The sequence below is a fragment of the Muscardinus avellanarius genome (genome assembly GCF_963383645.1).
Source record: "Muscardinus avellanarius genome assembly, chromosome: 20".
In the NCBI taxonomy this organism is placed as follows: Eukaryota; Metazoa; Chordata; class Mammalia; order Rodentia; family Gliridae; genus Muscardinus; species Muscardinus avellanarius.
Genome location: NC_137806.1, coordinates 27,982,210 through 27,994,850, shown reverse-complemented (window position 1 = coordinate 27,994,850; position 12,641 = coordinate 27,982,210). Strand labels below are relative to the sequence as shown.

Here is a 12,641-nt window from a genome sequence, read left to right as displayed (position 1 = left end):
TTTAGCAATGTCCAGAGAACAAGTTGATCCCTACTCTGAACATCCTACTGCAGACTTGCCATCCCAGTACCAAATGATAGGTTGCCTCTCGCCCTTACACTGACACTGTTAACACAGGATCACTGCTGGAGCTATTAGTAAAAATAGTACTATGTGAGTTTGGGTTTTATTGGTAACTTTTTCATAATGCCTTGACCAATTCAATGTTGATAAATTTAACATAAATACGTCCTCATAAATCAGCATGCGTTATGCACATACACTGGTGGCATGGCCATACAAATACAGGCGCATAAGTGGAAGGGGTTCCTGTTAAGGTGTCTTTCAACAGGTCTGTGTCCAGCTCAAGCTGTTCATAAGTACCTTTATGAAGAAGCAGCCATCTCCTTGAGAGGGTGCATCTAAATTGGAGTTTTGTAATTGCATTCGTTATGAATGCAAATGAACCCTGCATTTTTTTCTAAGTACCACAAGCCATCCTCCGTTTTCAAAAATCGAAGTGTGAAATTTATGATTTATCTCTTGAGAAAGTTTGGGGAGCAAAATAGCTTTCTTAAGACATAGCTTTTCAAGCCAGGCATGGTGGTGCATGCTTGTAATCGCAGCATATGGGAGGCTGAGACAGGAGGGTCTCAGGTTCACAGCCAGTTTCAGCTACTTAGTTAGGCTCTCTGCAATTTTGTGAGACTCTGTTTCAAAATAAAAAAGGGCTGGGAATACAACTTGGAGGTAGAATGCTTCTGGGTTCTATCCCCAGTACCGCACGCAGGCACAGACTTACCCTTTAAAAAGTGACTTGAGTAGGTGTAGTGCAAAAAAACAGATCCTTTGTGTTCAGATTTCTGTTCATTCTGCTTGAACAAGGTAAGAGCTGACTAAGGGAAGGAGACCCTTCAGCGCCTGGGGGCTGAAGGACAGATGCTCCTCTGGTCCTGGCTGAGAACTTGGTCCCTGCACTGTGTACCTGGTTGAGCTCATCAGGTGTTGGTACTGCTGTGATGTCACAGCTCCTGGACTCTGGGTATTTAGTCCTTCTTTGCCATTTTTTATTTCCACCCTTTCTTGGCTCTTCCTGGACACGATCTTGCCATTCTCCATGGAATTCCAGTATGGAACTAAAATTGTCAAAAGTCACCAACTTTCATCGTGGGCCAACTGAAGAGATCCAAGGGAGAAACTAAAAAACCGACCACTCCATGTTCAGCCTTCAGCGCGTACATGGGCTAATCTGTTTGGCATTCCTTCCAGGTGAAAAAAGTCAGTAAACATTTTGTCTCTTCCAGGGTGGGACAATTATCGGCAGTGCTCGTTGCAAAGCCTTCCGCACTCGAGAAGGTCGCCTCAAAGCTGCTCATAACTTGGTCCAGCGGGGCATTACCAACCTGTGTGTGATCGGTGGTGATGGGAGCCTCACAGGGGCCAACATCTTCCGGAAGGAGTGGAATGGGCTGCTGGAGGAGCTGGCCCAGAATGGTACCTTCCCCATCTGTTCCTGGCTCTTCTCTTTGCCGTCCTCTGACTTAAGAGCTTTGAAAGCCACATAGTTTTTCTTTGTAAAAAGTTTTATTTGGAGGCTGGAGGTGTAGCTCAGTGGCATACCACTTGCCCACTACCTGTGAGGCCCTGGCTTTGATCCCCAGCACTGCAAAACAAAAAATGTCTAATTTTGTTTACAGTCGACACATGACAATTATACACATTTTTTGGGATCATTTGACCTTTTAGCCATAGCCAAATAGAAGCAGTAGTAGTTCTTTGTTATTTCAGGATTTAAATTTGTGCCTTAAATAGACATGATAATAAAACTTACTATTGCAGGCACTGCTTAAACTTTTATACTGATAGTCCTGCCGACTCCTTCTGACGGCTGTCTGAAATAGGGCTTTGGTTTATCCTCCTTTCACACTTGAGGAGTCATGGATGTGGGTGTGGCCTGGGCCACCCCAGCTCCTACTCTGTGTGTACCATATTCCTCCAGCTCTGTTGGGTGGCTTTAAACCTAAGTTGTAAGACCAGATGACAGTGACCATATCATCCTTTATTACCTCTCCCACTTGAGAAAGACTTTCTGAGAATCCGATATGTTGGTAGTTTTTCTCTTAAGGTTGCTATTTATATAATTCCAATACAGCATATACTAATACCAGCAAGAAGTGTATTAGACCATATGTTAGCAACTTTATGACAGATGTAAACGAAGTGTTGGTGCTCAAGTTTATAGACATCTGCGCAGGGAAATGGGGAATGACTGCGGGGTGGGAAGCTGCAAGGGCCTTGTGGTACCTCTTACCTACTTTGCCTGGCCTAACACAGACCTGTTGGTAGCTCAGAATAACAGTGGCTAGGAGTCTAGGCCATGCCCAGCCCCTTTGCCTATTTTAATTTTATTTAGAACTGCAAGATCCAGGTGAGTGTATCCTGAAGGTGCTAGGTAGGCACCCACCAACCGACTTCACAAGAAGTCAATAGAAGATGACATAACTTTCTGAAGTACCTAATTCTAAAATGGTGATACCACCTTAAGGGTTAGGTCACTTTCCAGAGCCATTGCTAAGGGAAATTGAGGTTTTTGTCTACCAAATGCAACATGTGGGTTCTTTTTGATAATTTTGTGTGCTTGCCAAGTACCAAATGACAGCTCACTTTGCGTGTGTGTGTGTGTGTGTGTGTGTGTAGTACTGGGGATTGAACCCAGGAGCATTCTACTTCTGAGCTACATCCCCAACCCCCTTTAAAAATTTTTTTTTGTGTGTGGTACTGGAGGGTGGAACCCAGGGGCTTTCTACCTCTTGAGCTATACCCACAGCCCTATTTTATAATTTATTTGGAAACAGGGTCTCACTAAGTTGCTGAGAACCTTACTAAGTAGCTGAGGCTGGCTTCCAACCTGTGTGATCCTCCTGTCTCAGCCTCCCAAGTACTGGGATTACACGCATGCACCACCACTCCTGGCTCCCCTTTTTAATTTTTGAGACAGGATCTCACCAAGTTGCAGAACACCTTGTTAAATTGCCAAGGGCTGGCCTTGAACCTGTGATCCTGTCTCAGCTTCTCAAGTACTGGAATTATAGGCCTGTACCACCACACCAACATACAGATCCCACTTTGAATTACTTCCACTCTGGGTTTTCTTTAAGTATACAAATTCAGTTTGCCTATCATTGTCCTAAAGTAATAAAGAATAAAGTTCAGAATAGTTTCTCTGTGTACCCGTGGCCAGTCTGTCTCGCCCTAGTACCCCAGCTGAAGAGTCGGCATCTCCTGCTGGTTATGAATTGCCTTGCTTGTCTCCAATTCAGGCAAGATCAGCGAAGAAGCTATGCAGAAGTATTCTTATCTCAATGTGGTGGGCATGGTGGGCTCCATTGACAACGACTTCTGCGGCACAGACATGACCATAGGCACGGACTCGGCTCTGCACAGAATCATGGAAGTCGTCGACGCTATCATGACCACCGCCCAGAGGTAAAGAACCAGAGACACAGTCCACGTTAGGCTTGCAGTATGTGACCTAGACACTGCCGCTGGCTCTAGAATGCCCACCATGGCAGCCCTACTGCCAGCCATGTAACAGAAATATTCAGAACTGGTACAAGAAAGCCATTTGTGGTTTATTTCTCATTTTAAAATTTAAGAAGGCCGGGCGTGGTGGCGCACGCTTGTAATCCCCGCGCTTGGGAGGCGGAGGCAGGAGGATCGCGCAGGTTCGAAGCCAGCCGCGCTGGCGTAAGAGACCCTGTTTCGAAAATATAAAATAGGTCTGGGAGTGTAGCCCGGAGGAAGGAGGGCTTCCAGGAACCCCAGTACCACCAAAAAAAAAAAAAAAAATTAAGTTACTTTTTTATAAAAAAATTATAAAAGAAAATTGTATTTGTGAAAATTAGCAAAGACAAATATCTAAAGGTCTCTGGAAGAAATAACAGAAGGCAAAGCAATCAACTGAGTTTAGAGAGGCGAGGCCACGTTGCAGCTTACAGGTGGACAGATGTGGACACAGTGACAGCTGTTCACCCATGGAGCATTTCTATTAATGCTCTCCAGCCTAGAGTTTCTGCAACATCTATTTAAAAAAAGGTGGGTGTGGTGGAGCACCTTGTAATCCTAGCATTCGGGAGGCTAAGACATGATTGAGGTTCGTGGACGGCCTCAGCTACTTAGGGAGGCCCTGTTTCAAAATAAAGAATAAAAATATGGCTGGGGTGTAGCACAGAGGTAGAATGCCTCTGGGTTCCATCCCCAGTACCTAAAAAAAAAAAAAAAAAAAAAAAGTGTAGCATTGTAATTGGTACAAGCCACTCCTATTATATAAATGAGCTGGTTGAGACCTGGGACTTAATTACCCAGAGGATAAGGACTCTGAGTCCTCTGGGCGTATCTGTTCACTTTGTGACTGTCTGGGTCCATGGGAATGAACTTGGTATCTGCTGAAAAACCACACCCTCCTTTCAGGTTCGGAGGGATGGCTGGGAGCAGTTGTTTACTACTCCATACAATAACCATAGCCTTTGGGCATTAATGGACCCAACTTGAAACACTCATGCTTGCATTTTTATTTGGGATATATCCAGCCAGAACCTTTGATTCTTAAAGAAGTCCCCGATGTTGCCCAATATGGTTCTTATCTCAAAAGAGCATAGAAAGTCTTAGAGTCATAAAGAAGTCTCAGGGCACAAGGGTTCAATGTTGAAAAACACATGCCTAGACAGTGCGGTCGCTGCGGAGGCCCCTCAGAGTCTGAAACACTATTCAGTAGCATTTGCTTTAGTAGAAAGTGAATCGCTTTTTGGAAGCTTGGTGCCATAATTAAGAAGCAGCCTTCCTGTCTCATTTGGCTGGAAGAGCACTTTCCTATTGACTTTTCTGTGCTGTTCCCAGGGATGTGAATGGGTCTTCTTTTTATCTCTTTTCAGCCACCAGAGGACCTTTGTCCTGGAGGTGATGGGCAGACACTGTGGGTAAGTATCTGCAGACGTGATTCGGGTGGAAAGGACCCTCCGTGTCATCTCCAACATCCTGTGCATCCCCTGCTGTGGAAGCTCCTGGGGAAAGCTTCTGGTCCGTGTTCTGTGTTAGACCTGCCCCGGTTGGTCTTTGAACCTGGGTGCCCACCAAGGCCTGCGCGGTGTATGCTGATAGCATTTTCTCCATCTAGGTACCTGGCGTTGGTGAGTGCCCTGGCCTGCGGTGCGGACTGGGTGTTCCTTCCAGAGTCCCCACCAGAAGAGGGCTGGGAGGAGAATATGTGCATCAAGCTCTCAGAGGTAATTGGGATTCTGTTGCCATCCACTGACTGCCAGGGATCCAGGCCGCCTGGCTTTTGTCGAGATCGCTAATGGCCTTCAGAACTGCCAATTTGGATGGCCTTTTAAGCAAGTGAAAACTTGCCGATGCTAAAAGGAAGTCTGCAGAGGCTTTTCCTGTGTTGGCTGTCCTCATGTCAGTCTCGTCCTAAAGTTGCAAAGAATAACGTCATGGGGAAACAGAACTTTTTTTTACCCACAGCAGAGGTTCTATCTGAACATGGAGAAGGTACACAAGATCACCACTGTTAAAGGAAATCTGATTTGAAAAGACAATTTGGTCTTCCTTGGTATCCCTGAGCGAGCAGATCCATGGTCCACTCTCCAGTTTTAATTTCTCCAAAACGCTTGGAGTCAGGTGTTGACTCCTTTCTACAACATGTGGGGAGGTGTGGGTAGGCCCTTTTGCTAATTATTTGAACCAGACTTTTCTCTGATTTTACCTGGAGTTTTTCATGTGCTGATTTTTCTCACTAAAGTTGTTAATGTAGGGCCAATTTGTCTCCATGGAAGCTTAGTACTTACGGTATGAGGGGTCTTATTGAAGAGCATGCTTGGCCTCTAGGATGGAGAGCTCTATGTGTGGGTTACTTTTTCTTCATGATTTCACACTTTTTGTTGAGGGTGAAACCCAGGGCCCCCTGCATGCTAGGCAAGTGGTCTACCACTAATTTTACGTCCAACCCATTTTATTTTAAGACAGTCACCCTAAGGTGCCCAGGCTGGCTCAGAATGCAAGATTCTTCTTCCTACCTCCACCTTGTACTTGTACCAAATAGGCTTAGCTGACACAAAAACCTACGTAAGACTCTTGTTAGCTAGGTGTGATGGCACATGCCTATAATCTCAGTATTTGGGAGGCTGAGACAAAAGGATTGCTGGTTCGAGACCAGCCTCAGCAATTTAGCGAGACCCTTAGCAACTTGGTGACACCTTGTTTCAAAATAAATAAGGAGTGTAGTTCCAGGGTAGAATGTCCCTGGCTTCAATCTCTAGTACCACAAAAGGAGAAAGAGTTTTGTACCTTTGCTGGAAAAAAAAAAATCATGCATCCATTTGAAGTTCAAGCCTTTAGTTGAAATAAACCAGTTGTTGTGGTTGCCAAAAGCACATATATTACCATTTAAGGAAGAAGTTCCCTGGCCCATGGATCTGACCCAGGGGACACGAGCAATACCCTCAGCTGTCCAGTTGGGCCTGGGTTATAGGTAGCTGGCTCTGTGAAATGACAGGTGGCATTCCTTCTGACATTTCTGTGTCACTCTGAGGACGGTGATGTTAATTAACATTCAGGGCCTTGCGTCAGGTCTCTACCCTCAAGGAGACATGGCCAGTCCCTTCCTGTGTCCTCCCGACACGGCTCCTGTCCTGATTCATAGTGACATTGTCATGGGCCATGGATCTAACGGCAGCCCTTCGAGAGCCAGGGGAGACTCTGGGAGGCTGGCCAGGAAGAAAGTTTGCAGACTGCTGTCCCTTGATTTCTATCTACTCGTTTTAGACATGTAGGTTACTTCTTGAACTGAACCTCATCTGCAAATCTCTTTGAATCCTACACTTCCTACGTTGCATGGTTAAATATGACCAGAATAGGAACAGTGGGGTCCCCCTGTGCTTTAGCAGAGATAGGAATGATGAGGTAGATTAAGCGAGATGTGGAAACACTTGATACTATATTTATTCATTTATTTTGGTACTGGGAATGGAATCCAGGGTTGTTTCTACCTCCGAGCCACACCCCAGCCCTATTTTATTTTTTATTGTGAAACAGGATCTCACTAAGCTGCTGAGGCTGGCCTCGAATCTGTAATCTTTCTCTATCAACCTCCCAAGTACTAAGATGTATGTATTTTTATTGTCATTAATGTCCCACTGCAAGAAAATTTTATAGCATTTTGAGAGGTAACAACCTAAACCAGCCCCAGAGTGTCTCCAAAGAATGTACACGTCAGTACAAAGCTCCCTAGAACTTCCTACGACATAAGTGCAGGGCTTCAGTCTTGGATCTACCACCAACAGGATGACTCGGGGCACATAAACTCACCTTTCTCTGTCCAAAGTTTCTCCTTATGATTTGAGGAAACACTGGCTACTTAATTGATTTTTGCAAAGAGCCAGTGAACGATGAATATATCCCCTTCAGATAAAGTAGGAGGCACCCAGCAAGTCCAAGAAGCATGGAGGCCAACTTCCCACTCAAATGTCTCCAAGACTCCATTATTTTTTTCAAGATAAGTCATTCTTAAAATACACTTTTATTGGTGCATTGCATTTATACATTATAGGGAGGCTCAAAGGGACACGTTCATGCACACACCACGTCTCTCTCCCTCCACATTCTACCCACCCCTCCTTGGATATACTAGTGAACCTAGTAGTGGTGCCTTTGTATCTGGATACATGGACATCGCATTATCTGAGCTTCATCAGCTCTCCCTTTTCCCCTCCCTCTCTCCCTCACCTGGTCCCCTTGCCCTTCTCCTTGTCTTCTCTCTTCATTTTTCTGATGGCTGCTTCGTTTCCTACTTTCTCTCTAGCTTCCATGTATAAGATAAAACATGACATTTGACTGTCTGTGACTGTCTGATCTCAGCATAATGTCCTTTAGATCCGTCCATTTTCCTGCAAATTACATAGTGTTCTTTATGGCTGAACCAGAACTCCACTGTGAAACTTTTTAACACATTTCAGAGTATTATATTTGGGGATATAGCATGGTTTAGCTAATTGCACACTTACAGATGCGGTCCTGACTTTCATTTTTGCCCTTAGAGTACTAAAATAATCACTCTGTACTCCCATCTGTGTACCTTTTGAGAAAGCGTCTGACAAATTTTCCAAAGTGTGGGATGTTTCATTGATGAAATTGCTAGCAAGATTAGTAGCAAGCTACTCATTTGTGTCACCGACATGAAGCCGCCACATCATTAGCCGATGTGTTAAAATGACCCACTTCTGGGCACGGCGGTGCACGCCAGTGATCACAGTACTTGGGAGGCTGAGACAGGAGTTCACAGGTTCGAGGACGGCTTCAGAGAGTACTGAGATTCTCATCAACCCAGCAGAAACCTTGTTTCCAAATAAAATTGGGCCAGGGCTGTATCTCAAAGGTAGGATGCCTCTGAATTCAATCCTTCGTACCACACACACAAAAAGAATGACCCACCTCTGACTGGGATTGAGCTTCAGGACCAACTGGGCCCGCACAGCTGTTCTTTATTTTCTTTGGCAACTTCTTTGATGTGGATCATTATAGGAAGCGCTGTCCCTGAGAATGAATTAACCCACACTGTGGAGTAGAAGCTGCGCGTAGTTTTGGTCATTCTAGGCTCCCATGACCACTGAGAGCATAGGTCAGACAGTGTAGCGACAGCAACTAGTGTCTGATGTGGGCTCACTGCTAAGGTACGGCTGCCCTAGGCTTCTGCCTGGCCTCTGTGTCAGTGTTGCTCAGATTTCTGTTGTTGAGACAAGTCACATTTAAAGATAAAAAGGTTTATCTTGGGTCATGGTTTCAGAGGTCTTAATCCCTGGTCAGCTGGCCCTAGGGTAGCACACTGCATCTGGGCAGGTACAGTGTGGCCATTTCATGGTGCCCTGTAAGAAAAAGTACCTAGGTCTCAATATCCCTTCAAGTCACACCCCAGTAACCTAACTTAGTCTCACAGGGCCTACCTCCTACCTTTTCCCCCACCTCCTGATAGCACCACAGACCAGGGACCAAGCCTTCGACACACAGGCCTTTGGGGAATGTTCTGGGTCTAAACTATAGCAGTACTCTTATTTTCTTGCCTGTGTCTCTCCGGTCACCTTCATGTGCCTGTCCATAATCCTGTCTAATTATAATGATGGAGAAATCTTTGGCCTCACCTATGAGTGGGTTGGGGACAGAGTTCATGGGGAGTTGGCAGGAAGCTCTATATATATTAGAGGGCAGAGAACATGGTTGGCAGGGAGACAGAACTGGGAGAATCCAGTCTGTGTTCCTCCACATTATGAGGGTCCCTGCTAGTCGGCAAATGAGCCCTCCACCCCACCCAAAGCATACTGAAGGCTCAGTCATTTGTATTTGTTGTGTTACCTAGGCAACCATATCCCCAAAGATGTCTCACACCTGTCTTTCTAGTAACCTGCCATCCTGCCTGGCCTTAGGCAGAGCACTGGTTTCCTTCTGGTGTTATTGGGAAGCCCTCCTTGCAAGGTTAGGCAGAGATTCCTACCTGTAAAGAAGCTGGTTCAATTTGGAATAAACCTCCAGTTTATTTTATTGTTGCTGTTACTAAAAACAGATTAAGAGTGCAAGGGCTCTTATATCCTGTTTCCTTAGAACCGTGCCCGCAAAAAAAGGCTGAATATTATCATTGTGGCCGAAGGAGCAATCGATACCCAAAATAGACCTATCTCCTCGGAAAAGATCAAGGAGGTGAGTTTGTGTAAAAAAAAAAAAAAAATTCACTTTTACTGTTGCCTACCAAAAAACTAGAGATGTTAGCGCGATTGGCAGAGTTTAGATTTCGAACACTGCATCATGTCACACTTTTAAAAACGTTTTCACAATGACTCATACCTTAATGGCTTGGGGGGCACCTAGCTCTAAAGAGTTTTTGGGTTTTAGTTCCTCAAAGCTGTCTGTAACCCCAACAGAAAGAAGACAGTATAGAGGCTAAGTGTGCTCCTTGTGTTAGTAGGTTCTAGTTATTAAATGTCAGCTGCTCTCAAGGGTGGGGATATCTGACCACTGGGCAGCTGTCCTCAGCTTCTGTTTGCAATAGCAGAAAAAGGGGGTGTCTTGCAATTCCTGTCATTGCCTTCGACCCCCAGAGCATTAGCTGAGCACACACTCACCAAAAAAGCCACTTGTTGGCCAGGAGCGATGGCTTTCTTGTGATTTTGAGGAAGAGCAGGGTCTTGGCAGGCTGTGGCCACTATGCTCATTCAGTCTGGTGCTTAGTGGTTTCCCTAAGTCTGATGTGTCACCCAGGATCCCAGAGTCACAGATGAGGCCCTAGCCCAGGCTGCGGCTCCAGCCACGAGTCAGGGCAGCAGGCATTGCCAACCTGGCATCTTTCATTTATGGTCAGTAAATGAACCAAACGCGTCTCCTATTGATTCGTGTCCCAGCTCTGCACCACCATGTAAATCATTGACAGGTACCCGTGAAAGGCACCTGCCAATATTTACAAGAAGCAATGGGTGGACTCCAGACAGTTTCCCCCTCAGTTAATTGAAATGGAGATCAAATCATGCAACAGTGACCAAGAAGGGACAAAGGAATCAAAATAGCCAGCCCACTGTCCCGAGGAGGAGACCAAGTCCCGGAGGCGTTTGGTGGTCTCTGCGTGTCACGGGCTGGTACTTATAAGGGTGCAGGGCCAATTTTCCTGCATCATACTGCGAATCGCAACTGTACAAAATAAAGGTGGCCCAAGGGAAGTTTTGACATTTTCAAAAAAATATAAAATATAAATGCAAGCTACTGAAATTTTTTGTAGACAAATGTTAGCATTGTTCATTTGCAGGTTGGAAGACATATTTCATTTGATTAATGAAAGCATTATTTTAAAAAATTTTGTTTTCTAGTTACTCCTGAGAACATTTTTGTTAGGAAAGAAAATTTATAGTTTATAAATTTATAAACTATAAATTTATAGTTGGGCCTGGTGACACATGCTTGTAATCCAGGTGCTTGGGAGGCTGAGCCAGGAGGATCACAGGTTCAAGGCCAGTCCCAGCTACATAGTTGAGACCTTGTTTGAAAAATAAAGAATAAAAAAAAAAAAGGGCTGGGGGTATAGCTCAGAGGTAGAATGTTCCAGGGTTCAATCCCCAGTACCGCAAAACATAAAGTGATCATTTAGTGTGAGTTAGATCTGAAGAAAGAGTAGAGAAATCTTGCCCCAGTGCCAACAACAGTTATCAAACTTGAGTCACCATGTCCATATCATGGCTCAGTACTTCCTAACAAAGATCTCCCCGCAGCTTGTAGTCACGCAGCTGGGATACGACACGCGAGTGACCATCCTTGGACATGTGCAAAGAGGAGGGACCCCGTCAGCATTTGACCGCATTTTGGTAAGTGGGGACGGTGGACGCCAAGCATTTTCACAAGGTCTCTGGGAAAGAAATGTTTCTAGATCAAAGAAAGTGATTGGTCCCAAAGGCTCCCCCCTCACAAGGCCGGAAGTTCATGTCTTTTAAGTCTTCTTGAAACTTGCAATCTTGGGATCCCTCAGATGCTGGGAGTCCCACCATCGATGGAGGACGTCAGTGCACCTCCTGAAAGGAGGTCACGGACTTTAGGAGGCAGAAAGGAGGGATTCCAAGTGCAAGTTTTCAGAATCAACCCACAGGGACAGCGGGAATCTAAAGTCGGACTCCTTAGCTCTTAGTAATGTCTGCTGTCCTGTATCTCTGACCTCCCCACCCGGTCAGTTCTATGGAAATCAAAATCTTATTACAGGAGGTGGAGGAGAGAGGAGGAGGTGAGCAGCCCATCCAGTCTGTGTTGAGAGCATGCAGAGCAGTAGACAGTCCTGCGGTCCCACAGTGGTAGTCTGTATGGGCCGGTGCTGCCTCCTGCCCAAGGATGTTGGAATAGGATGGCGGGACTCCTTTGAGCCTCACGGATGTCATTTCCAGGCCAGTCGCATGGGTGTGGAGGCAGTCATCGCCCTGCTGGAGGCTGACGCTGAGACCCCGGCCTGCGTCGTGTCATTGAGCGGGAACCACGCGGTGCGCCTGCCCCTGGTGGAGTGTGTGCAGATGGTGAGCTGGGGCGTGGGCTGGGCGGGATGGCAGGTGCCCTGTGTCCAGTTGGCAGAGGAACAGCCGGAAAGGGTTCCTCTGGCTTAAGCAGCTGACTTCCTGTGTGACAAACCCTCACCACCCCTACTTTCTAGTTTTCTGAGCTGCCTGCCCCATGGTGCTTCTAGTGCTGACTCCTCCCCACTTCCTAAAGATGACCTCCCAACGAGGCAGGTGTACTGAGGATCCTCGAGTAACGCCATCAACACATAGCATCCAGATGGCCCCTGGGTACCAGAAGCTGCAGGGAAGACAAAGTATTAGACTTTGTCATCTAGGCTTTCACGGGGAGAAGGTGTGATGTGGCTAGACTTCTCCAGACTAAGTCAGTCATTTCCTGTGTTTTGTCCCCGAGGACATTGCGATCTGTGATGAGACATTGGAATGGCTTTCTGTTCCATTCTGAGCTGTTCCTCCTAACCCCAGGAATGCCTAAAATGGGTGAAGGGAAAATGAGTTAGTTTCTAACTGAGTTATAATTTTCAGTAGATGAGGCGGTGTGGAGATATTTGCATTTGAAATTGCTATTTTATTTTT

At 45.8% G+C, this 12,641-nt stretch overlaps 1 protein-coding gene across 1 annotated transcript in view; it reads left to right on the top strand.

The window, feature by feature from the left end:
* PFKP (phosphofructokinase, platelet) overlaps window positions 1-12,641 on the top strand; it is a gene marked incomplete at its 3' end in the record, with an annotated part of 69,462 nt that overhangs the window by 31,125 nt on the left and 25,696 nt on the right. The window contains exons 4-10 of the mRNA XM_080717162.1: window positions 1,284-1,473; window positions 3,300-3,465; window positions 4,911-4,955; window positions 5,153-5,261; window positions 9,628-9,723; window positions 11,280-11,372; window positions 11,940-12,065. Coding sequence (XP_080573288.1) covers window positions 1,284-1,473; window positions 3,300-3,465; window positions 4,911-4,955; window positions 5,153-5,261; window positions 9,628-9,723; window positions 11,280-11,372; window positions 11,940-12,065 — 825 coding nt within the window. The remainder of the gene's footprint in view (window positions 1-1,283; window positions 1,474-3,299; window positions 3,466-4,910; window positions 4,956-5,152; window positions 5,262-9,627; window positions 9,724-11,279; window positions 11,373-11,939; window positions 12,066-12,641) is intronic.